General features: G+C 40.0%; 1 protein-coding gene across 1 annotated transcript; it reads left to right on the top strand.

Annotated features, from left to right (window-relative positions):
* The first annotated feature begins 737 nt into the window (after window positions 1-737).
* ANGPTL5 (angiopoietin like 5) lies at window positions 738-21,614 on the top strand. Its single transcript, XM_039512454.1, has 8 exons — window positions 738-836; window positions 2,770-2,917; window positions 3,707-3,810; window positions 4,247-4,340; window positions 5,528-5,628; window positions 11,072-11,192; window positions 19,603-19,788; window positions 21,231-21,614. The coding sequence occupies exons 1-8, from the start codon at window positions 738-740 to the stop codon at window positions 21,548-21,550; spliced, it is 1,173 nt and encodes a 390-aa protein (XP_039368388.1). The 3' UTR covers window positions 21,551-21,614.
* Window positions 21,615-25,975: the final 4,361 nt, after the last annotated feature.

Here is a 25,975-nt window from a genome sequence, read left to right as displayed (position 1 = left end):
TTTTTCAGATTTTAAGGCACATCTACTGTGGGAAATTTTTTAGGAATAAAAATTGTGTTTCTTGAATTATTTAAAAAACTAGTCCATTCGAAATCCCTTTAGTCCTAGAGATGTTCTATCACTGAGTTTGAGGGATCTCTAAAGTCCATTAGTCCCCTCTATAAACAATTTTCAATATAGCACAAATGGTAAGTTTTTATAAAAAGCCAATCTCAGATTTTTAGCTGCAGTGCATTTTTATCAGTTTAAATTTAAAAACAGAAAACCTACATACTGTATTCTGAAACTGCCATAGGTCTAGCACTGCTAGTACAAAAATATGGACAGTTTTTTTCTAGGTTAAAGTGTTTATAAAAGGATTTAGACACTAATTAATCATTTTTTCTTTCAACCAGTCCAGCCCACTAAATACAAATAAACATGTTTGAAGAGCAACATTTCCCAAGACCTATCACAATCCTAATACAATGTAAATGTTAATACATTGGTTGTGTCATATGCAGGTACTAAGCAGTAATTGCTTTCAGGGTCAAAACACTGTATTAAGTGCAGTATATACATCTTCTATTCTATGAATAAAATGTGTTTTGTTAAATCCAGGCATAAAAGGACTAATGTGCTGGCTGCTATTTGTGCTGTACACATTCCCAAATACTTGACTCAGGACTTCATAGTGAACAAGCCTTTCCACAGAAATTTGAAACCTGTTGAAGCGTTTGCATTTCTTCAAGTAAAAGATGATCCAGTTTAGTCCAACTTCATTGATCTGTCTAAATATCATTTTTTTCATTGGGGGTGAGACTGTGCTAGGTAATGTCAGACCCTGTTCTACTAAGGTAAGGTTTTCAATTACATTGATTTCATAAGATAATTAATGCAACTGAATAGAGGTTCTGAACAGTGAGTGATGCTTTTAAAATGTAGATTGTTTTACCCTAGATGGACTATGATGTATAGAAAAGTTAAGTTTCCTCTGTGAAAGAAAAAAACTCTGTTAAAATTGCAGCAAGAAAATTAGTTCATTAACAGTGGAACACAGAAACATTCCTCTTAACAAGTGTTATTTGAGTTTTGAATCTTTTAATTCATATGTTCCAGAGTAACTCCATTTCTTCGGTAGAATTACACAGATATTTATAGCCATATAATTGAGATCAGAATCTGACCCTTTGTCTTTTAATAATTGTTTGCTTTTGTTTTTATATAAATACTGGTTAAAAATAATAGATTGACCCTGTGTAATTGAACATGGATGTTGGTTAATACCTGGTTGGTAGCCAGGATGAAACTCTGCTCCGGAACTCTGTTTCAAGTGGTCTGGTTTTAACTGTTACATAACATTTCTTGCTTCGGTTTGTGATTATTTTCAACTGAGAGTGGAGTCTGCAGTCCAAGAAAGATACAAATTTATCTGCAGAGGAGACACAAGATACTCCTAGTAATTCAAGAGATTTTCTAAAACCTGTCAGTTCACAATCTTTTGTTATTTTTGCTTTCACTTTTAAAAATGAAAAACAGGTGACAATGAAAAACTTATGCAGTATTATGCCACTGTTGTCCTAGTGCCAGAGGGAGGAATCTGGAGCAGGAGGGGAGGACCAAAAATGCTTTAGAAATATTCAGGAATAAATTAGGTTTTCCTTTTAAAATCATAATACTATAAGAATCATGCTTCAGTTTGCACAACACAATAGACAATCACTATACAGTGTTGTAACAAAACAATGACATTTTAAAAACATCAATCTTTAGAGGGCAAAAAGGGAATCTGGAGAAAATGTTTGGAAAGTCAATTGCATTTTTTCCTTTCTGCAAGGCAGAAACTAGTTTTGAGTTTTTACCTATATTGTTACAAGTAACACCACTGGTTATCACAGCCCAAAGGGATCAGAGAAAACATGTTTTCAATTTGTTTACTTTGACAGAACTTTGTGAATAATAAGTTCCCCCTGTTGATGCTGTGGGTTTCACACAGCAACAGGGGAGTGAAAAACATTTTAAAAGTGTGAACATGTTAATGTATAACCACAAAACCCTATGGGGGCAGTGCCTTGAAACTGTTTTTGACCCCCTTTGTTTAGAATTGGCTAGATTTCAAGTTGATAGTGTCCATTTAAACTTTCTGCTCGAGGGAAATTAAATATATTTTGCCAATGTAGTATTTGATTGTAAATATGAGCTGTCTATGTGGTTAGAGTTTATTGACTTCTTAGCTGGGTAGAGTATATATCTATATGTCAGTATTTGCCAGGTTGAGGTCTACCTGATAATTTGTACTATGTACTAGACAGAGGGGGACTACAATTGTGAGTAAAAAGGGATAAGCCTGAAGATCTTCTTCTTCACCACAACATAAATAATTTTGTTTAGTTGTGGGGCTTGACTGCTAACAAGGACTATTGGATGTGATACTTACTATATTGCGAGCAGTCCCATTGACTCTAATGGGATTGCTCATGGCAGCAAGCTCTAAGCCTAGCAGTGAGTATTTGCAAGTTCAGGCCTTAGGTTTACAATGCCAGGAGGTGGAAGTAGTTCACCAGCCAGTTTTTAGGAGCCTTTTAAGACTGTTTTTAAACGTCTAACTTACTTCTGGCTCAATCTTCTGGGGGAGCTTCTGAGCAGGAAACACTCAACAGTACCTGGGCTCAAAGCTCTATGGTCTTTGCTTTGAGTTACTAGCTGGCAATTATTGTCTTTAATTTTTTAAGACAAGGATAAAAAGGCAAATTCAAAACATAATCTGTCTTCCATTATTTGGTATAACAGGGTACACTCAATGGCAGTGCTGTGCAAACACCACCCAAGACTGCAGAAAAAAATAAATCAACAGCTATTTCAAAACAAAAGGAACAATGCCTTGTGCCATGTGATATTCAAGCTAAAATGTTACAAGGAGAAAAACATTACATGTGCCGTATGTATTCCTTAAGAAAAGCCTTTGGGTCAGCAACAAACTCACCTATGCTCTATGTACCTATAGCAAACTGTATTTACTTTGATTCTTCCCAGGCACGTGGGCCAGCACTACACCTAGCTACTCAGTTTGGGCACCATGCAGAGGATTTACTGGTGGGCATAAAAGGGCTGAGACAGTGGTTATCCTTTGTGCAGATACCCAGGTGGAAGAGGACTCCTTGTGCTCTCTCCCCTGCCTTGTCAAACCCCGCAGAGCCTGCTGCAATCTGCCATAGAATATTCTAACAAGTTGCTTATCTTTTCCGTGTCTCTTTTAACATGCATTATTAATCTTCTGTCTGTCTTACATTTAGGTCTATTGGCATGTGAGCAAAGCCCAGAAGCATGAGTGTTGGTAGATGAGCAAAAGATTTGAAGCTGCAGTGACAGAAAACCTTAGATATCTACCTGTCTTTTATTTGCATTTGTATTTCTAAGGTATCATTCACATTGGTACCTACGAATGCTGTAAGAGGCTGAGATTCATCCTTGTGCAGAGAGCCTTTCTGAAGGGACAGATCTTCTGCAGAATCAGCACAGCTCCACTGAAGTCAATGGGGCTATGCCAATTCATGTCTCCTGAGGGCCTAGTCCAGAGCCCATGCACCACTTAGGTCTCACTTAAGCCCCCTAAAATAAGACATCTTTGGTGTTCACATAAACTTCATAAAATAAGCATGAAGTGTATGCAGCTTAAAATGGTTCTACAGTTTTAATATGGTAGTGGGTGACAATATCTCTTTTTTAGGAAATTTGCAGAACTCTCTTGTTGAATATGCAAGAAGTACAAAAAAGCTGATAAGAAATATGATGGATGACCAACAGTCTTCTTTGGATTATCTTTCTAATCAGGTACTAATTTTTATTTATAATATGAAAATTTATTTTCACTTAGGACACACATTAATAGTTATTGTGTTACTGTGGTAAATCTAAGTATTTATGGCATGTAAAACGCTGCCATTCTTCTTTGATAGTGTCTAACAACCGTTGTGCACTCACTTTGCACAGATATAAGGCTCCAGCCCAAGTCCCATTGAAGTCCTTTGAAAAATTTCTCTTGACTTAAGTGGCAGTTGGATCAAGTCCTAAATGATTGCTCAAATACAAGGCAGTGGAAAATCAGGCACTCAGCATGGCCTATGGATATGTAAAGTGTGCATCACCATGCATCATAGAAATTAACTACAGAACATCTGTATAAAGGGAAGAAGCAAGTCATAAGACTTCAGATCTCAGTGCTCCAGTCTAAGGGTATTTAAACTCTTGTTTACTTCTGAATTTACAGGTGAGTGAACTTATGAACAGGGTCCTTCTTTTGAATGCAGAAGTTTTGAGAAAACATTTGGATCCACTTCCTTACAAAGCAGTTCAGTCTCATGGTAAGTATTTTTCTTGTCTAACCTTTACGTCTTTTCTCTTTATCTTTATAAGTGTCCTGATAAGGAAATGAGAAAAGCAAAGTCAAGAAGATATGAGATTTACAGGGCCGGTGCAACCCATTAGGTGACCTAGGCGGTCGCTTAGGGCGCCAACATTTGAGGGGCGGCGGCCGCCCTGGTCGTCATCGGTATTTCGGGGGTGGGACCTTCCGCTGCCTCTGTCGGGGGTGCCATTTTGGGGGCGGGACCTTCCGCCGCCTAGGGCGCCAAAAAACTGGCAGCGCTCCTGGGGATTTATAATAGCTACTCAGAAGTGATTTGTACTGCATAAGCTTTGGAAAACTTATGAACTGTTTTAAAATCTTAATTTTGCAAAAGTACTTTGGATTCTTTTTAAAGAAAACTTACGCCAGATGGATGATATTTGTGGAAAATATCAGATTTGCTGTCACACAGGTGCTGAGTCCCTTCTGAATTGGGGATGCAGGGTTGTTCAGCACATTGCAAAATCCTGCTTCCTTATTCACACTGGGTGAAATTCATGCCTGTGCATCTGGTAAAACACAAGACCTGTGTTACACTTAAGCCCTCCTTGTTCTGATGCTTCCAAGGAGAGGAATTTCACCTCTAAGCAGTCCCATTGGGTTCTATGAGGCCGCTCACTTGAGTAAGTCAAGCAGGATTTGTCCTAATACTTTTAAGCAAAATATTTTTGATATATGGTATGATTTAAAGGATTTTTAAACTGTAAATCTAAATCTTTACAAGAGGGGGTCAGCAATTGCTTTACATAAAGGGATTTATCTTGCAGCCATTACTCAGGCAAAGCTTCCATTGACTCAATATGATCTTTGCCTGAGTAAGATTTGCAGGATCAGATCCATGGTGTGTAATCTTCTATGCAGTGCTAGTTATGGTTAGAAAGATCAACTGCACCTAATGCTTTTTTTGTGTGTGGAAAGTTCCTTTTTCTCTATTCTCTGCCTATTTCTGACCTTACCACATTCCAGAGAATTCACATTTTCAAAATAAATCTCTGATTAAAGATAATTTTATAATTTACTTGACAACGAAATTTAATTTGAGATCATTCATACATTTACATCTAAGTGCTTTCCTTTTGTTGCAATCTGTATTTGTTATTGCAATGTTTAACCTAAATTATATTGAATAATTTTGTTCTCTAGGACTGGATTGCACTGATATTAAAGATACCATAGGTTCAGTTGCAAAAACTCCCAGTGGTCTGTACATAATCCATCCAGAAGGATCAAATTACCCTTATGAGGTAATAAAATTATCTCACATATTGGACAGACTTTACTTGAAAATATGTATGTAGAATATGTTTAATAATTTTAAAGTATTTTCCTTGGATATTTCTCATTGTGTGAATAAGAATTTATAGTAAGAGCCATCTAAGTGGTTCTGCCATAATTACAATTTTGAAATCTTTCCCAGTTCTTGCAAAGAAATATAATCTCAGATACAGAGCCATATTCTCTCTTTTCAGATACAGTGAAAACCACCTGGAAGAAAACTTACTATCTTAGGTACTTTATATGGCCTCATCAGCATAATAGCCGAGTGCTTTATAACACCCCTTGTATGCAATGTTGTTGTAGCTGTGCCAGTCCCAGGATATTAGAGAGACAAGGTGGATGAGGTAATATCTTTTAATGAACCAACTTCTGTTGGTGAGAGAAAGACAAGCTTTTGAGTTGACACAGCACTCTCTTACCAACAGACATTGGTCCAATAAAAGTTATTTCCTCACCCACTTTGTCACCCTCATAACGCACCTGTGAGGTGGGGGAAGTGCAATTCTCCCTATTTTACAGGTGGGGAATTGAGGCACAGAGCTGCTAAGTGACTTGCCTAAGGTTTCTCAGAAATCTGTGGTAGAGCAGAACCTGATCTTGAACATTCTAGGCTAGTGCCATTAACCAATGAATCATCCTTATCTATAAAAACTCCACATCATTCAATGAGTGGAAAAGACATTGCTTTTTTGCTCTCCTCCTATGAGTGTGAATAAAAGGGCCATGGAAGGGCCATGGAGCATGACTAGACAATGGCACACACCTGCACAAAGACTAAGGAACTGAAAGAAATTCTGTCCCCACAACCAGAGATGTCAGGGTATTTTCTTGTAATCTTTATTCCCTCTATTAGTTTCTCAAAACTGACAGAGATGCTCTCTTGCAACATGGACACTGGGTTCCTCACTGTGGCTGCATAATCCTTCCTTATCTAAGGGCAGGGTACAGGAGTAGAGGAAGAGTTAATGCTGCATTAAGCTATGTGGCCTTTTGCAAGAAAATTTAGGGCCTCTTTCCTTGGGAGCATATAGGGCTGCGGTTTCCTAGCTGCACTGTCCTTTCCTCCCAGCAATGTGAATTTTAAAACCCTCATCAGTACCTTGAAGCCTATGTATGGTTGGTTATGCAATGCAAACAGCTGTCCCTTCCACCCAATCCACATGTTTCCACACTTTTGCTCTTCTCCGTGTCAGTGGGGGAGGTAGTGGGTGAGGAGGATAATGATCTTAGTTCTGAGTCTGACCTCAAAGTCTGGGTAAAATTGGAACTCGCAGAAACCAAACAGATTAAATTCTTATTTTTTTAAAAAGAATATTCAATGTCCAATGTTTTTCTGTTGTTTCTGCTTCTGGGTGCTCTGTTTTAAGAAGTCCATATGTGTTAGCTGAGATTTGGCATTGCATCTACAGGCCTTTCCACTTTAATTTTGCATATACATGTCTGGGATATTCAGTTATTGGAAGAAGAATGGAGGACAAAACAAATACTACACTATAATACCTAATTATATACACACCTCTGCTGTAACAAAACGGGGATGGGGGAAGCAGGTAGAAATGTCCCGTCCAGCCCTAGCCAATTGGTACCTGTGATGGGGTATATAAACCGCACACTGGGATGGCAGGGGTTGAAGGACAATACTTGGCCCAGCTACCCCCACCCCTCCAATCTTGCAGAGCATGCTCCAACTGGAGACAGGGTTGAAAAGGGAAGAACCCAGCTCAGAAGGCTGGAGCGGAGTACAGACCTATGCTGCAAGCTCATGCCAAAAGGGGCTAGAGGTGCCCTGAAGTACCAGGACTGGATGAGCCTGGCTGGTGCTGACAGTTTGGTTTCCTTTTTCTTTTTCCTTATCTGGGACCAGAAACAGAGGGAGCAGTGACAGGAAGCAGCCCAGGGAGGATAACTCAAAAGGCCCCCCCCACCTCCAGGGGTCAATGCTACTGACCCTCCTAGGACCCTGGGTTGGAGTTTGGTGGAGTGGGTGGGCCGGCGTTACCTACCACTAACCTCTCACTGAGTGGATGCTAACCACTAGGCCACCCACCCCACTGAGGACCCTACTACTGTATCCCACAAAATAGTCACAAAACTCTGAGCCCAAACCTGTAGTCCTGTGCACATAAAACTGTCATATATGGCAAAATCTAATGAAAGGGCTAAAGAAGGGCCTTGGGAGCCCTCAAAAGTAGCAGAAATGTGGTTCTTCTCCCAGCTGCAGAGGCTACACAGTGTGTCTGGGTTCCACCTGGTACTAAAGAACTTTGTCCTTCAGTAGTTCTCTCACCGTAGTGTAGGGGATGGGGCTTAGGACAAAAAATGTTTTACCCAGAATCACCAGCCAACTCTACCCATGGAAGTGGACTGCAGAGGCCACAGATGCTACTAAAGCAGAGGTAGTGTTCACAGAAGCAGTTGCGTTAATGCTCCACAGATTGTTGTGAGGAGGATTCTCTCTGTCCCAATTCCAGGCAGACCCACTGCACAAACTCATGTATTCCAGGCTTTCTTCAGGAGTCAGGATTTGGCTCTGAAGTGGAGGGTTCCAGCTGAGAAAACTATTCATGCCTTTTCCAAAATCAGGTGTTTACTGGAGGAGATCTAACTATTACCTCTCAGTGAGAAAAGAGAGTACTCAGTCCATTTGCTGTAACTTTTGACTTCAAGTGGTTAAATTATGACCTGTTTCAGAGCACAGTGCAAACACTTCTGAAATGAAAAAGTTCTTTTCACTTCAAAAGCATTTTTGACACTTTTCTACATTTTGCACTTACTGCCAATATCTGAAGATGTGGGAGACATCAAGTAAGTGGGGAGATTCCTTAAAATACTGACAGAGTAGAAGACAAAGGGAAAAATAGTCATAAATTAATTATAACCATGAAGGAACAATAAATAATGAGAACAAAACCTCCACTTACAGAAAGGTCTCTCATTTCGTGTCTAATAGATGTCACACAGATCTGAATGCAGATCATGCTGACAGGATCTCCCTGAGAATGTCCAAAAGTATGTGTGTGTGTTTTATTAAAGAATGATATTAAAGGGAAAATATTTTTATGTAAAACCACCGATGTGATAAGGCATAAAAAGAGCAAAAGACAAACACATGTGTTTGCAATTAAAGCTTAAAACATAGAAGAACAAAAGTCTCAAGAAATTAAGACATAAACCTGTAGACAAAATAACTCATAATTCATTTCTAAGGCACTCATAGTCAAGAGCTGTGGAAGGCTTGTAAAACATAACTAAATGAAAAAATTACAAAAAAGACAGTATGTCCCAGTAAAAAAAACAACCAACCAAAGCCAGCATAAAAGTATTAATTTCAGTAACCAACTGTCCAACAACAATAAACAAAAAGCCCCTCAAACGAACAGGAACTAAAATAAAAACAAAATATCTTTACCCTTGTCACAGTTTTTGGGGTGACTGTAATTGTTTCCCTCCTGTGGTCTGCTCTAGAAATGCCATCACCTCTCTATGGGTAGAGAATTGTATCCTTCTCTCTTCAGACTGGGGTTTTTAGGCTGCCCCTGTAGCTCATTGTGATTCTCCCAGCAAGCAGGTCTGACTTGTTCTAGCCCCTGCATTGTTCTTTCTTTCCACAATTTAGGGCCAGCTCAAAGCATCCAGGAAGTTGACTTACTCAGCTACCTGAGATTCAGGAATCCCCAGGTTGTAGAGATTCAGCATAGTGAGCTTTATGCTATCCCCTTCCTGGCTCTAGCATAAGGGACGTTTCCAGAGGAAAGAGGGCCTGGAAAGAGTGCTGCAGTGTTCCTGCAGTCCCTGGTTGCAGGAAAAGCCACTTGGGGACATAAGCAACTGGGTGCAGCAGAGTGCAGCCCCGAGGCTGCTGTAACTTGTGCTGAGGTCCAAACTGGCTCCTATCCAAACTCAGGCTCTGGGAGTGGCAAAGGTGACCAATGTTACAACTCCTCTCCTTTGCTTTGCTGTATGCTGCTGTGGCACAGCTAAGGATCTGGCTCATAAACTTTCTGCTGCTTTCACTCAGCAGAACATGGAGACAATTTTCTAAACTCGCTCCAGGATTCCTTCCTTTACTTATATTATTATCAGTTACTGAGCAACAACAGTGTACTCAGTACTTACCCTTGTTGTCATGAGTACTCCCACTGACTTACAGCTCTAAGGAGTTAAGCTCTATTAGTATTAGTAACATTTGGAGCCTAGAGATAAATAGGTCACTGTCTGCAACCGCCATTTTAAGCCCTGTGATGATTAGACCTCCTTTGAACAAGTTTAGGTGACGCGGTGTCTAAAATGGTGCACACTGTTCTGCACTAGGGCACCTAATGTTGATAACACTTGTGCAGCTGAATTAGCATTAGCTATGGTGGGAAATATTTGAAAAATATCTTTAGTGTACACAAGCCCTGACAATGGGTGAGTATGCCAATATTTGAGTCAGGTTATATTGGGGTTCAAAAGGTTTTGAACATCAGGAGAAAGTGAAGCACATGATGTGATATTCCCTACTGGGGAATGTGATCTCGCATGCATTGACTCTATCTCTAACACACACTACAGCATAAATTTGACTAAGATACCAATCCAGCAAAGAACTTTAAGCATGTGAGTAGTCCCACTGCATTCAATGGGACTACACGCTTGCCTATGTTAAGCATGTACTTAAGTGCTTGATTGGATCAGGATCTATTTCATGCAGAGTTTTCCATCCCACTAGGGTGAATTAGTGTGATTCTGATATGTCTGAAAAGAAGCTCTTTCTTTACTTCCTGTACCTGGTGAGTCCTTCACTTAGGAGTCTGTGTTTCCCGTGCATAACAAACAATACTGGAAAGGAAAAAAAAATCTCGGATAAGAAGTTGTTTGGAAAACTAAATTAAGAGGATCAGTAGGAAGCAAAGGAGGAAAATGCACAAAATGGTGATGAAATATTTGTCACCTTTAATGTCTTTTTCCAATTTTGTTCTGCTGAAGTAGAAATGTAATACTGAATATTCTTGTACATATATGTAATTTTGAACATTATTAATACATACTCATTGCAAATGTTTCCAATTCAAACGGAGACAAATACAAACATAGTATAATGTTTATTGGTGTGTGTGTCTGTGTCTACACACATACTTCCCCCAGCACATCTGATAATATATTTATTCATATATATATATGTAAGGTGGTTCCACTAGTTCAGTAATTCTCTGATCAAGTCTTCCAATCAATTAAGAGGCAATATAGAAATATCTTATAACATTATTGGGTCCAGTCATTTATCTTAGAGTACTTTTTCTGATACATTTTAAAGGGATGTCATTTTGGAAAATGTCCTGGTTTTTAAAAGTTATTTTCCATGTTGCAGCTGCATCAGTAAGTGGTTCATCAGAGGATATTCACTAGCCATTCACATTTCTGTTTTAGGTTTTGTGTGATATGGATTTTAAAGGAGGTGGATGGACTGTGATTCAGAAAAGAACCGACGGGATAATTGACTTCCAAAGAAATTGGTCAGAATACCTGGATGGATTTGGAGATCTTTCAGGTACTAATTTAATATGTTCAAGAGATAAATGTTCTAAATTTTCCAGATTCTAAGTATATTTTCTATTGTAAAAAAGGGCTTTGGACCCAATCATGATGTCCTAATGCTGGCTACACTCCTATGACAGGTCCCCCCGGGGTGCAACCTGGAACTGGGGTACCACTGAATGCTCTGTCTCACCAGCTTGGGTGCCCTCTCACACTGCACTGCTGGGACAAGCTGCGGACCATGCTGAGTCCTGCACTCACGCAAACTTTTACACAGGCAGGGATCCGCGCAGCTGCAGTTACATGAAGGCTTCTTCCCAGCTCCACAGCCTCGGACCCCAGAGCTGTATTGTCTTGCCCTGTTCAAAAGCCTGACCGGTATACATTTATTACCCAGTTCACCCCTCCCTCAGTGTGGAGAGGCATGTGTATAAGCCTTTGTTAACTGAGCTGAGATTTTCCCCCAAGCACTTCACTCAAACCACACTGTTTTTAGGTAAAATATAAATAGATTTATTAAGTACAGAAAGATAGATTTTAAGTGATTGTAAGTGATAAGTGTACAGATCAAAGAAGATGACTTAGGAAATAAACAAAAACACAATCTAAATTATCTAAACTGGATAGGATTTGAATCAAGCAGTGTCTCACCCTGTTAGATAGTACAAACAGCCCACCAAGCTTCCTTACAGAGGCAGGCTTCCTTCTTTCCCTCCTGGGGCCCCCCTTCCCCAGTTCAGTCTTTGTTCCTGAGGTCTTTTCAGGTGCTGTGTTGTAAGAGGAGTGAAGCCAATTCATGATGTCACTTCTCCCTTTTATATATTCTTCCAACTTGCTGGAAAGATTCTTTGCTGTGACATATGTCAAATAGTCTCCTTTGGGTATGTGCTATCTCTGAGAGGTTTGTATTGTATGCCAGTGGCAGATTTAGAGTTAGTGGGGCCCTGTGCGCAGCTTCATTTTCGCCCCTCCTCCCACCAGGACCCAGTCTATATGGTTTTATAAAAATATGCTAATGAGTGAATATAATGTAACTGGAATATGCATCATACAAAAGGTCTCTTGTAAGGTATCATTACAAAGCTTATAATCCACTGAGTGTGATCATCCTATATGTATAAATGTATCACTCTTGTATCTGAAACTAGAAATATGAAATATAACTCTGAGGGCCTATTGTAATTATGCAAAGTGTGGGCCATGAATGGTGGTTTGGAATTTTGATGACTCCCTTTAACCAGGACAATTGTCTGCAGATGGGTGTGTTTTACCTGTAAGTCTTCCTGTATATGTGTGTGCTGGCAAGTGGGCAATGAAGTCTTGCAGTAACATGTGATCATGTCACCTGAACTGGAATTCATCTTTAACCTGGTGCATTTCCATTGAGAAGGAGGGGGTGGGTACCCAGAGAGGGACAAAGGATTCCTGCCTTATGCAAAAGATATATAAAGGGGTGGAAAAGAACAAGGTGAGGGGAGGAGCCATCATGAAGAATCCCCTAGCTACCACCTGAGCTGGAACAAGAGCTGTACCAGGGGAAAGAATTGTGCCCAGGCCTGGAAGGTGTCCAGTCTGAGGAAAAAACTTACTGAAGCATCTCTGAGGGTGAGATTTATCTGTATTCAGTTTGATTAGACATAGATTTGCGCATTTTATTTTATTTTGCTCGGTGACTTACTTTGTTCTGTCTGTTACTACTTGGAACCACTTAAATCCTACTTTCTGTATTTAATAAAATCACTTTTTTCTTATTGTCAAGGTTTCTTTCCCCACTTTGAAATTTAGAGTACAAATGTGGGGACCTGCATGGACACTTCTAAGCTTAATTTACTAGCTTAGATCTGGTAAAGCTGCCACCAGCCAGAAGTCAGTGTCTGGCACACTTTCTGTCCCCCCAAAACCTTCCCTGGGGAACACAGATCCAAACCCCTTAGATCTTATCACAAGGGGAAATTAACCATTCCCTCCTCCTTTCCCCCCACCAACTCCTGGTGAGTCCAGACCCAATTCCCTGGATCTTAAAACAAAGAAAAATCAATCAGGTTCTTAAAAAGAAAGCTTTTAATTAAAGAAATAACATAACATAAGAACATAAGAACAGCCGTACTGGGTCAGACCAAAGGTCCATCTAGCCCAGTATCTGTCTACCGACAGTGGCCAATGCCAGGTGCCCCAGAGGAAGTGAACCTAACAGGCAATGATCAAGTGATCTCTCTTCTGTCATCCATCTCCATCCTCTGACAAACAGAGGCTAGGGACACCATTCTTACCCATCCTGGCTAATAGCCATTTATGGACTTAGCCACCATGAATTTATCCAGTTCCCTTTTAAACATTGTTATAGTCCTAGCCTTCACAACCTCCTCAGGTAGGGAGTTCCACAAGTTGACTGTGCGCTGCGTGAAGAAGAACTTCCTTTTATTTGTTTTAACCCTGCTGCCTATTAATTTCATAGAAATAGAAAGGTAAAAATCATCTCTGTAAAATCAGGATGGAAAATACTTTACAGGGTACTTAAATTTATATAGCCCAGAGAAAACCCCCTCTAGCCTCAGGTTCAAAGTTACAGCAAACAGAGGTAAAAATCCTTCCAGCAAAAAGAAACATTTACAGGTTGAGAAAACAAACATAAGACTAACACGCCTTTCCTGGCTAGTTACTTACAAATTTGAAACATGAGAGACTGATTCAGAAAGATTTGGAGAGCCTGGATTGACGTCTGGTCCCTCTCAGTCCCGAGAACGAACAACCCCCAAAACAAAGAGCACAAAACAAAGACTTCCCTCCACCAAGATTTGAAAGTATCTTGTCCCCCTATTGGTCCTCTGGTCAGGTGTCAGCCAGGTTTACTGAGCTTCTTAACCCTTTACAGGTAAAAGAGACATTAACCCTTAACTATCTGTTTATGACACTTATTAATTAACTCAGAGTATGTATTAATACCTGGGTGAGCAAACAGCCGTGCATATCTCTCTATCAGTGTTATAGAGGGCGAACAATTTATGAGTTTACCCTGTGTAAGCTTTATACAGGGTAAAATGGATTTATTTGGGTTTAGACTCCATTGGGAGTTGGGCATCTGAGTGTTAAAGACAGGAACACTTCTGTGAGCTGCTTTCAGGCAAACCTGCAGCTTTGGGGCAGGTAATTCAGACCCTGGGTCTGTGTTGGAGCAGACGGGAGTCTCTGACTCAGCAAGACAGGGTGATGGAGTCCCGAGCTGGCAGGGAAAGCAGGGGTAGAAGTAGTCTGGGCACATCAGGTGGCAGCTCCCAGGGGGTTTCTGTGATCCAGCCCGTCACAAGTCTCCCTTGGGTATGTGCTATCTCTGAGAGGTTTGTATTGTATGCCAGTAGCAGATTTAGAGTTAGTGGGGCCCTATGCGCAGCTTCATTTTTTGCCCTCCCTCCCCCCGGGACCCAGCCAAGAAAAAGAACATTCTCTCTTATCTCCCCACCCCGTTTTTCATTCTTTTTTCCTTCATCTTCCTCCTATATTATAAGTAATAGGAAGTAAATGAAATAAGTGAGGTACCTTGATTGTTTTTGTAGTCTAACTTTTTTTCCGCGGACCACTTAGAAATTGCTGAGGGTCTCGGCGGACCACTTAATGATCTTTCCAAATGTTGTTTGTACCGTTAGCTAACTATTGTAAAGTGCTTTGGGTAAGAGCGCTTTATAAAAAAATACTTAATAACCTTTCCTCGCTCCACCTGAATGGAGTTCTCGGACCACAGTTTGAGAACTTCTGGTCTATATGAAATCTTGTATTTGCATTATGCTAATGTGAAAAATGGGTAAAAATAAAAAGTATAGATGATACATGAATGGAAAAATAAAAGTTAACTTCCTCTGAAGAAATTTTCAATTTGAAAAAAAAAATTCAGAAAGCTTTTTTTTCTACACTTTTTCTTTACAAAATTATCAATTAAGTCATCGTAAGTAATATTTTGTAAAGACGCACTTTCAATTGTCAATATTGCCAAACTTGTCAAATGTTCCTACCTCATCGTATTTTGCAAATAATTGTTAACTCTTTTCAATACAGAAAACGAATGTTCACTAGAAGAATTTGTGACCGATATTTTTAAAAATATTTTCAGAATGGTTTCTATATTTGGAAAGGTTGCCTGCAAACCGTCATGTTCAAGTGTATACAAATTAACTGGTGATCTCGAAGCACAGACCTCATCATTTTCTATAAAATGAATTAAATGTTTCACTTCATCTTCAAAAAGATTTGTGTCTATGTCCTCTGGGTAGAATTCACTTAATTTCTTACTGTAGTGGCTTTTAGCATTTTCATTCCTACTTCAAAAAACATGCAAAATAAATCAACAATTTTCTTTAGAGATTCACCTCTACTCTCAATTGTACTATTATTGTGTCACAAATAACATTGACATCTCAACAATGATCTTTTCTTTCCCTTTTAAATTGATTTCATTGTCTCTAGTTTCATCAAAAAATAACTTCCTGGTTTTTTTACGCTTCTCGTCAGACATATCAGAGGAACCTATATTTTCTGTTAATGTTAGTGCCTCTGCTTCCACCGAGCTATAGTCATTTCGAACTTCCATGACAAAACTTTTAACTGAGGCTAACAACTGTGCAGCATTCAGTAAATTTGTATCAACCTTTTGCAGGAATTTTCTGACAGCATTCATTCTTTGAAGTAAACGATTCCACAAAAGAGTGAAAACAGCAATATCATACTTTTCAAACTATATTGCTAAGCATTTTGCTTCAGTTTCTGCATGCGTTTTTTCAGAATTTGATGTGATTATGTCTAATAAGGTTTTCTTTATATATAGCTCATTTTCAAAGCCAAACCAGCATCTGCATGAGCAGACCACCTGGTGTCACAATTTCTTTTGATTGTCAAATGTTTTCCATTTGCCTGCTCCAAGCGTGATTGTAGCATACTCCACTGATGCGTGGAAACTGAAAAAAAAGGCATACACATTTTGAACAAAGTCAAAAAAATGTGTAGCTCCCTCACAAGATTTGGCTGCAGCGTTGCAGATTAAATTTAACAAATGGCTGGAAAATGGTATGAATAAAGCACAGGGGCTTGCATTGTTCAGTCTTGCCTGTAGACCTGAATATTTTCCTGCCATATTTGTGGCGTTATCAAAGCTCTGCCCACAACAGTTTTTGATGTCCAAACCTAAACTTGCAATGATTTCCAAAACAGTTGTCTCTAGACATTCAGAAGTGTGGAATTTTAGCAGGACAAAACAAAGAAATTGCTCTACAATTTCACCATTGGCGGTCACATATCTTAAAATTAACGTTAATTGGTCTACATGACTCACATCTGGTGTTGAATCGACTATTATGGAATAGTACTTGGCATCCTTTACTTTATCAGTGAATTGGTTTCTGAGCCACTCTTCTATTATAGTGATGAATTCATCGTAGGTTTGATGTGTTAAAAAGTTGGATTTCCCTGAGCCACAAAACTGATAATTTTTCAAATGTTCTTTGAGAAAATCATCAAATTCACTAAGATATTCAAAGCAGGTTAAAAAATTACCTTTTCGATTTGACAATGATGACTCATCATGTCCTCTTAGAGATAGTCCCAAAGAAGACAGCAGAGTGATCATGGCAACAACACGTCTCAGCACTTTCCTCCAATAAGAACACTCCTTTTCAAACTCTGCTGATAACACAGAATCAATTCTTCCAGATAATTTACACCTTTGAACAAATTTACACATAGCATTTATATGAGCTTTGGGAGTTTCATGATCAGCAATATATCTTGCAATGTTTCTCCAAGTAGAGTGTTTGCTTTCCTTTACTATGGTCAGGGAATAATTTGCAAACATAACAGTAGACTGCCTTAACGGTTTCAAAAAAATAAATAAATAAAATCAACCAATTTCTAGTTCTGTCCTCCCATTTTTCTTCATCCTCAGAAAATGGGACTCATGAAGACCTCTAATTGCTTTCGACCTCCAACCTCATACTCTTTTCTCAAATTTTCCATATTATCTACATTTTTTGGTTTATTTTCTAAGAAATATTCTATCATTTCCAGTGAAACAGATTTTGGCCATAATGCAATGTCTTCAGGGTAGGTTTCTTCCCTTACTTTGACAAAATTACCAATATATTGTAGTTCCATTGTCACTTCAGAGTCCACTTGTTCAACTTTTGCAGTCATCGTGGTATCCCCACAACTTGGCAAGTGATCATATGATTCAGATGTTTCCTGACCCATACTTTTTGATGAATGTCCACTATTCAATACTTGAAGCTTTTTAAAATAAGATGATAAACTGTCGCTTAGCTTAGTCTTCTTGCGTTGCCTTCATTTTTTTGCGTTTTTGACTGCCAGACTCATAGTATCACTTCATTATTGCTAAAAAACTGACCTCAATTTTAGGCCAATAAAAATGTCTGAAAGAGCCAGGGCGTAGCCATGGGTGGGCCTGGGTGAGCCTTGGACCACCCAATTAGGTTTAATGCCAGTGGCACTGGAACATTTTTAATAGTGGGGGTGCTGAAAGCCAGACCTCTGTCCACCCCAGGCGCAGGTCCAGACCTGGGCATGGGCTGTGGGGTGGCAGTAGAGCCCGCAGAGCCCTGGGTGTGGGGCGGCAGCTGGGACCCCGGATGCCCTGGAGACATGAGTGGAGCCACCATGGGGCTGGAGAAGGAGACACCAAGATCTTCATGGCCAAGGACAGCTTCAGGCACATGGCGGCCCCACGCTGGCTGGTCCGGAGAAGCGGGCAGAGATCCATGTAGGCTGAAGACCCACCTGAAGGTGAGGAGGGGGGATACGGCTCCATGAGCGGCCACCTCACTGCCTCCGCACACTGATCTCTGCTCGCCTCCCCCGGCTGCTGGGTCCTTGCAAAGCAGACAGCTGTGATCCCCCTTAGCTGTGGCAGCTGCACTGCAGCCCCAGTGGCTGGGCTCGGGCCCTACCTGTCTCCCCAGGAGCCCAGGTGGTTTTGGGCTCCTAACAATATGTTTTAACATAAGTGGCATGGGGCGGCAGCCGGGACCCCGGGCGTGGGGTGGCAGCAGAGCCCTGCATAAAATGTGGGGGTGCTACAGCACTGCCCACATCCTTTGTTCTCGCACCTATGTTTTGGGGCCCCCTGTCATTGGGGGCCCCGTGCCACAGCAAGGTATATTTCGGGGTAAATCTGCTCCTGTTGTACACAGTTCCTGAGGTAATCCTTGTGAGTGTTTGTATTCTCCTCAATGAGACAGCCGTGTTGTTTGGCCTTTTTATTGTTGTACCTGAAAGGCTGCTTGTGGGTGTTCCCAACCTCACAATTTAGCAGGATATTAACGTTCAACAGATTAAGACTTTTAAAATGATACCTCACAAGGCATTCTTTGTATAAAACATATCACAATTATGTATTAATATGGTGAATTTGGGGTGCAGAGTGTCTCTTTGGGCACACTTTGTCACAACTCCCACTGAATTCCAGGGATTTTTAGCTGCACAAGGGCTGGAGGATCAAGTGTATTTTCCCCCCATTCATTTCATACTTAAAAAGGCTCTACTCTTTTTGCTTATACTCCAGTTTTTTTCTCCTGAAGCAGAGCCCAGGTCCTGTAAAATTTCATTCCAATAGCTGCAAGTTTCTGAAAGTTGTGAGCAAATGAAAAGATCAGAAAATGAAAAGTTCTGTGTAAGGACAGCTCCTCCTTCAGAGGAGTACCAGGGCTTGTTCAAGGAAGGAAAGCTTGCAATTTTTCAGCTTCATAAACAACCACAACCCATGCTGGGCAAGCTTTCATGGCCTAAGGCTCATAAATGCATCACACCTCAAACATGTTCTTATCAAGAGGGTTTGAGATTTGATGTGGCTCTAATTAGCAATGTTACTATTAAGATTGACACTGGATTATGTGTGGCCAAGCAGACAATCCACCCAATTTTTTGTACACCTGCAGTGTATACTGCAATTTAGTTCTCACTTCTGTATATATGTCACCGAGGCCATGTCTACACTACTGGCTAAATTGGCACTGCTGTGATCGATGCAGCAGTGCCAATTTAGCGGGTCTGGTGAAGACACACTAAGTCGATGTGAGAGCACTCTCCTGTTGATGTCAGCTTCCGCCTCTCGGGGAGGTGAAGTACAATGTCGATGGGAGAGTGTCTGAACTAGCGTAAATTAGATCAACTCACAACGTTAGTGTAGACCAGCCCTTAGTTAGGACATGTTTACAGGAGAATCTAGTTAATAGATTTTCACAATGAACTAGAGAACCTTCTCCTCCTTCCTAAGCCTTTTAAGTAAGCATGTTCCTTTCAACCAGCACAATATTCATTACTTTTGGTCTAGGAAGGGAAATAGAGTGGGGAAAATGGAAGAGATAATTTTGCTTCTATAGATATTTTTTACAAAGTTTATGTGATTTATATTATATTTTTTTTCACAGGGGACTTTTGGCTTGGACTGAGGAAAGTTTTTCATATAGTAAATCAAAAAAGATCAAACTTTATGCTTTATGTGGGTTTGGAATCTGAAGATGACAGATATGCCTATGCATCTTATGACAACTTTTGGCTAGAGGATGAAGCGTGTTCCTTTAAAATCCATTTAGGGCGTTATTCAGGAACTGCTGGTAAGACCACGCCCTTAAGTATTAAAATAAGTCTGTCTAAAAAAGGTGGAGATGATGAAATATTTAGTTAGGATAATATGAAAAATGTCCGTTTCTAATTTGTGTTTTTCTATAAAATAAATTATTTCTGTGCATGATGAATTTTAAAGTTGTGGAAGTGAGTGACTATTAATGCTATGGTGATTGGTTGGATTAAGGTTTATTTTTTGTGTAGGCATAATCCCCCCCCATCCCACCCCAAGAAGGAATTTGAGTAAATTCAAGTTAAGTGTGAGATATATTATGCAATAAGGGTCTGATTCTTTAGCTGCTCGGGGACTGATCTAAAGCCTACTGAAGTCAATAAGAGTCTTTCAGATGTTAGTCACGTTATTTAATGGACTACTGGAAGATGCTTCGATGCCATGCTGATGAGGGTGAAAAAAAAACCTGAACAGAATAAATGAAGCCCAGAGTGTGTAGAACTTCCATTGATATCACTGGCAGTTCTGTAAATGTAGTGGATGAAATCACAATTTAAGTACTTGTATTGAAGAAGAGTTAAGGCCATTCCAAACGGGTAAAGGTATTTCAATTTTCTATTAATGAGCCTACAGTACACTTCATCTCATTTCAGCCCTTTTGTTTTCCTGTCACATTTATTAAAATGTATCAGTATTCCTCCAAAACTATACTAATGGTTGCTCACTTCTCTTCACATGTTGTCTCTCTTGGTAGCCAGCAGTAGACAGTCCTTTGTCTTATTTAACCTGATGTACTTCTTTGTGGGAAGTAGTATTTCCTGGTTAAAGTACAGGACTGGTAGTCAAGAACTCCTGTGTTATAATGAAAATAGTTTACAGATTGCCTCTCTCTCGGGGGCCTGAGCCACTCACAATGGACCAGATTTCAAAAGTGACCTCATATTTTAGATTCCAACTTGAAACAGCTCATCTGGAGCTGTGGTTGCTCAGCACCTCTGAAAACCAGGCCTTAGGTGTCTAAAAATGGGCAATCAAAATTAGAGGCCACCACTGAAAATCTGAATCACAACCTCTCTTTTTTCTGTTTCCCCATCTTTTGTTTCTATTTTTGAGGACAGAAAGCTCTAGATTACATGCATACTAAGTACTTATTGTTATAAAGCCACATTAAAGCCATGATTTGTTCTGACACTTTTCAAATTCTCCTGCACTTCTCAGTATTCCTCCTGGTTTCAGTAATAACTATTCCTTTCTCTCCCTCTCTCTCCAGCACATAACTCTACCTCTCCCCTCCTCTCTCTCACACACAGTTGTGGTGTCATGCCATAACACATCACCCTGGATGTTTGAAGAAATGCAGCTTTCCAACAAAAGAGGATTAAAAAATGCAATTTATGCATTAATTATAGGGCTTTGGTTTTGTACAAAAATAAATATCTTAACATTTATGGCAGTTTCTTTCTGGTCTGTTTCACTCAGGTGATGCATTTCGAGGATACAGAAAGGAAGATAATCAGAATGCAATGCCTTTCAGCACTTTTGATGTAGATAATGATGGATGCAACCCAGTATGTTCTATCCAAGAGCAGCCCGTGAAGAGCTGCAGTAATTTCAGCGATAACACTGGCTGGTGGTTCAATCAGTGTGGCCTTGCAAATCTCAATGGTGTTCATCGTTTCACAGGAAAGTTTCTTGCAACAGGGATTCATTGGGATACATGGGCAGAGAATAATAAGCCAATCAGAATTAAATCAGTTTCAATGAAAATTAGAAGAACCTATAATCCGTATTTCAAATAGCAGCCTAATAACATAGAATTATAGCTCTTTTAGCAATTATGCTGGTTGATATATCAGCATAATCTTAAAGCCTCTCACTTGTAGTTAAATAATCCAGTCTTATGAATTATGTTAACTATTTACATACAGTACTACTTTGTTAACTGCACTTTTCAGCACTACCTAATCAATTTTATTTCCTTTATGAAATTATGCCTGATGATATTATACTACCATATGTCAGTATAGCTCATGGGTTAGCACCCTCACCTCTGAATGAGAAGGTCCTACGTGTAATATTTATCATATGAGCACAAGGCTTTTCACATTCATTAATCTCTATTCAGCTGCCTCTTATGAAATTCTCAGAACTGATGGCAGCATTTTAACACACACATCTTTGCATTTTACATTTTTTTCAAATAATAAAGTGGCAGTAATGCTGACTTTTGAAATTAGTTTCTCTGCATATCTGAGTTGCCAAGAAACAATCAGAAAAAAAATCTATCATCAGTAAAATGCAGCAAAACACATGTGTGTCATTAAGATAATTTAGAAAAATACATTATTTCCTTTATCTGGCATAAACTTCCAGACTCCTGCAATCCTTACTTAAGCAAGACTCTCACAGATTTCAATAGAAATCCCATTAAAGTAGGGTCAACATGGTCAAGGATACTTTCAGATCTGATTTGTAAACTAGTTAGGTATGCACTGCCATGCCCCAAAACTATAGCTCTATTTTGCACTCAAAAATGCATGGCTGATTTCTTTAACAAGTGAGTCCTTAATATGTAAAACAGATGTAGGGCTTTCTAATGGCCTAAATTATTAATTCACTAAAAATGAATGCACGCACGACATGCCTGATCACCAACAGAACTTGTAGGAATTTCAAAACGTCTTTGAAATTGTAATTTTTGGAACTATGGACCTGATCTTGCATCTCGCACTCTATAGAAGTGCCTATTATATTAAGTAATCTGGATTGTTTGTATTTTTTTCTGTCAGTAAAAATGCAGGGCTATCAATAAAAATATGAATATTGTCAGAGCAATTGTGGTTTCATAGTCTGGCGTCCTTGTTGCACAAAGTATTTGTCCCTGTTTCGTCCGTCTTTTGCTTCAGTTTTAATCAGGAGTAACTGTTGTAAGCAACGTTGTAAACCTAAAAAGGGTGTCTATGGGCCACATTCTCCATAGCCTTGTGCCCTGGGTTATCATTTACATCTGTAAAAAGTGAGTGTGAAACATGATCTGTTCAGAAAGGTCATGTTTTACACCTTCTTTCCACAGATGTAGATATCTACACAGAGAACAAGGCAGTGGGAAATCAGGCCCTGTAGGTGTAGAGAGTCACATCTAAATGTCAGTCATCTTCAATACATTTTTAATCCAAACCTTACAGTGGATTCTGATCTCAATTACACTAGTCACCTGTCCCACTGTATAAACACAGAACTGAAAGACAAGTGACAACAGGTGTAGACAGACAGATGGAGGAACATAAGATTCAATGAGACAATACTGGTCAGCACACCAGCTGTCTAACTGGTGTCAAGTTTTTTGTAGACAACACGGCAAAAGAGAGATTTGAGGAATGATTTAAAGTGGGGCAATGAGTTGGCTTTGCAAATATTTACAGGGGCTCCTCCCAAGTGCAAGGGGCTTGCATGGGTGAAAGCACAAAGGTGCTTGTTTGAAACTGTAACAAGTGGGTGATGAAGGCTGGCATCTTTGGGCAGGGTGGAGGTGGGTGTTAACTTTCATAGATGAATAGAATTTAAGGCCAGAAGTGACCATTGGATCATCTAGTCTGACTGTGTGACCCAGGCCATTACATTTCATCCAGTTACTCCAATATTGAACCCAATAGCTTATGTTTGATTAAAGCATAATTTGTGTTTTGGCTAAAGCATCTTCCAGAAAGGCATCCAGTCTTGATTTGAAGACGTCAAGAGATGGAGAATCCACCACTTCCCTTGGTAATTTGTTTTGATGGTTAACCAGCCTCATTTAAAATATATTCTGCCTTATTTCTAATTTGAATTTTTCTGGCTTCAGCTTCTAGTCGCTGGTTCTTGTTATGCCTTTCTCCACTAGATTAAAGAGCCCATTAGTACCCAATATTTTCTCCCAATGATGGTACTTATAGCCTGTAATCAAGTCACTGCTCAATCTTTTTTTTTCTCTCTCTCTTTTTGACGAACTAAACAGATTGAGCTTTTTAAGGCTGTCATGGTAAAACATTTTCTCCAGCCCTTAAATCACTTTTGTAGCTCTTTTCTGTGCCTTCTCCAGTTTTTCATGATCCCTTTTAAAATGTGGACACCAGAACTATATGTGCTATTCCAGTATCGGTCTCAGCAATCACCTCCTTATTTCTGCTTGCTACTCCCCTTCTTATACATCTAAGGATCCCATTAGCCATTTTTTGCCACAGCAACAAGCTCAAGCTTTGTCACTTGTTTACTGTGACCCCTAAATCTTTTTCAAACGTCTTGCTTTCCTCATCCTCTAGGTACGGACTGTATTCCTTATTTCTAGGTACATTTGCATTTGACTATGTTTGTGATGGGTTGGACCCCTTGGGATGACACCTGATGTGCTGAGATACCACTGAGTCTATCTGTTCAGCCAGCCTGGGCCCCCTTTAACCTGTCTTGCTGAGCCAGGCTATTAAAGCCTCCTCTAACACACACACAGGCAGGGCCACACCCAGCTGCAGATCAGCTCTGGGAAGACTCATTTTAAGGGACTTGCTTCAGCACTCAGGTGTCCACCTCCCTTGGAGTGCAGACCCAAGGCATATTATGAAATCTGCTTCCTCCCTCAATGTGGAGGAAGGTATGCACACCTCCTCCCCCATTAGAAATTACAGAAACCGGGTTATATTATAAACAAATGTTATTAACTACAAAAGGCAGATTTTAAGTGGTTCAAGGCAAACAGAACAAAGCAGATTACTAAGCAAATGAAACAAAAGCTGCAGACTGAGTTTAACACACTAGATAGGTAAAATACAGATTAACAAATTCTCACCCTGAGTGATAAACAGGCTGGCAGATTCTTAAGGCACAAGTTGTCTTGGCTTTCCCAGGTTTTCAAACACTGGCTAAAGATCTTAGCCTGGGACCATCACTTCCCACAGTTCCGTTTTGTTCCTCCAGTGTTTTCATGTTTGTTATTGTAGGAAGAGTGAGGACCCTTCATGTTGTCATTGTTCCTCTTTTAGATCTTCCCCCCACTTGCTGGAAAGCTTTTTTCACTGTGACCTGTGTCAAACAGTCCCCATTATGTAGAGCTGTCTCTGAGAGGTTTCTATTGCACACAGTTCCTGGGATAATCCTTATGCTTGTGTGCATTGCTTCAATAAGCCGCTAACATTGTTTGGCCTCATCCAACATAGCTCATTTGAAATATAAAGACATGGTCAATATTCCCAACTTCAGATACAACAACGATACATTCAGTAATTCATAACCTTTCCAACGATACCCTGCATGAGCCATCTTGCATAAAGTACATTTCAGTTATGTCATATCCATAACATAACCATATTTCCATTAAGAATATGGGGTGTAGTGTCACAGTGTTAACATGCACTTTGTTTGAATGAGTCCAGATTACTAAGCAATCCAGAGCACTCTGTATGATTGCCCTATGGTCATTATTATTTCCTTTTCTGCCAATCTTTGTGTCACCTGCAAATGTTATCAGCAGTGATTTTATATATTCCCTTCCAGCAATAATCCCTGAGAAATCCCACTACAACCACCTCCATGTGTTGATGATTCTGCATTGACAACTACTTTTTGAGTACTGTCAGTTAGTCAGTTCTTAATCCATTTAAAGTGTACTCTGTTAATATTATATTGTGCTATTTTTTTAAATCAGAATCTCATGCAGCACTAAGCCAAATGCCGTACAAAAGTCTAAGTATATTACATCTATGCAGTTAACTTTAGCAACCAAACTTTTAGGCTACATCTACACTATTAACTGTACCATGTGCATGATTGTGCCATAAACCCCCTATTGTCTATATCGAAACCCCAGAAGCACATGTGTGAGGATGAGTCGAGGACAAGTAAGCTAGCATGCCTAAGGCATGTGGGTAAGCACGGGTCTCAGACTGCGGCACAGCCCGGTACCCATGTGCACTTGGTGCACTGTACCAGGTCTCAAGTTTCCATAACTCTCATGGCATCCTTTTCTGCCTGACCCTTACCCAATCTATAAGGTCCCTGTCCCCCTGTGTAGCGAAGTGAAGACTCACTGCCACAGTGCCTCCTGCTGGTCGTCCAGGGAATTAGGTCTCCAGCTCCAGAGCACCCTCTGCAGGCCAGTTTCTCACCTTGCCGCTGGCCCTGTGTCCCTCCCAGACCCCGGTGCCCCTTTACCTTGGGTGCTGCCTCCTGGCAGTACCTTCACTCTCTGGGTCTCC

The sequence above is a fragment of the Mauremys reevesii genome, linkage group 1 (genome assembly GCF_016161935.1).
Source record: "Mauremys reevesii isolate NIE-2019 linkage group 1, ASM1616193v1, whole genome shotgun sequence".
In the NCBI taxonomy this organism is placed as follows: domain Eukaryota; kingdom Metazoa; phylum Chordata; order Testudines; family Geoemydidae; genus Mauremys; species Mauremys reevesii.
The sequence above is the reverse complement of the archived record's forward strand: the minus strand, read 5'-3'. Positions and strand labels throughout refer to the sequence as shown.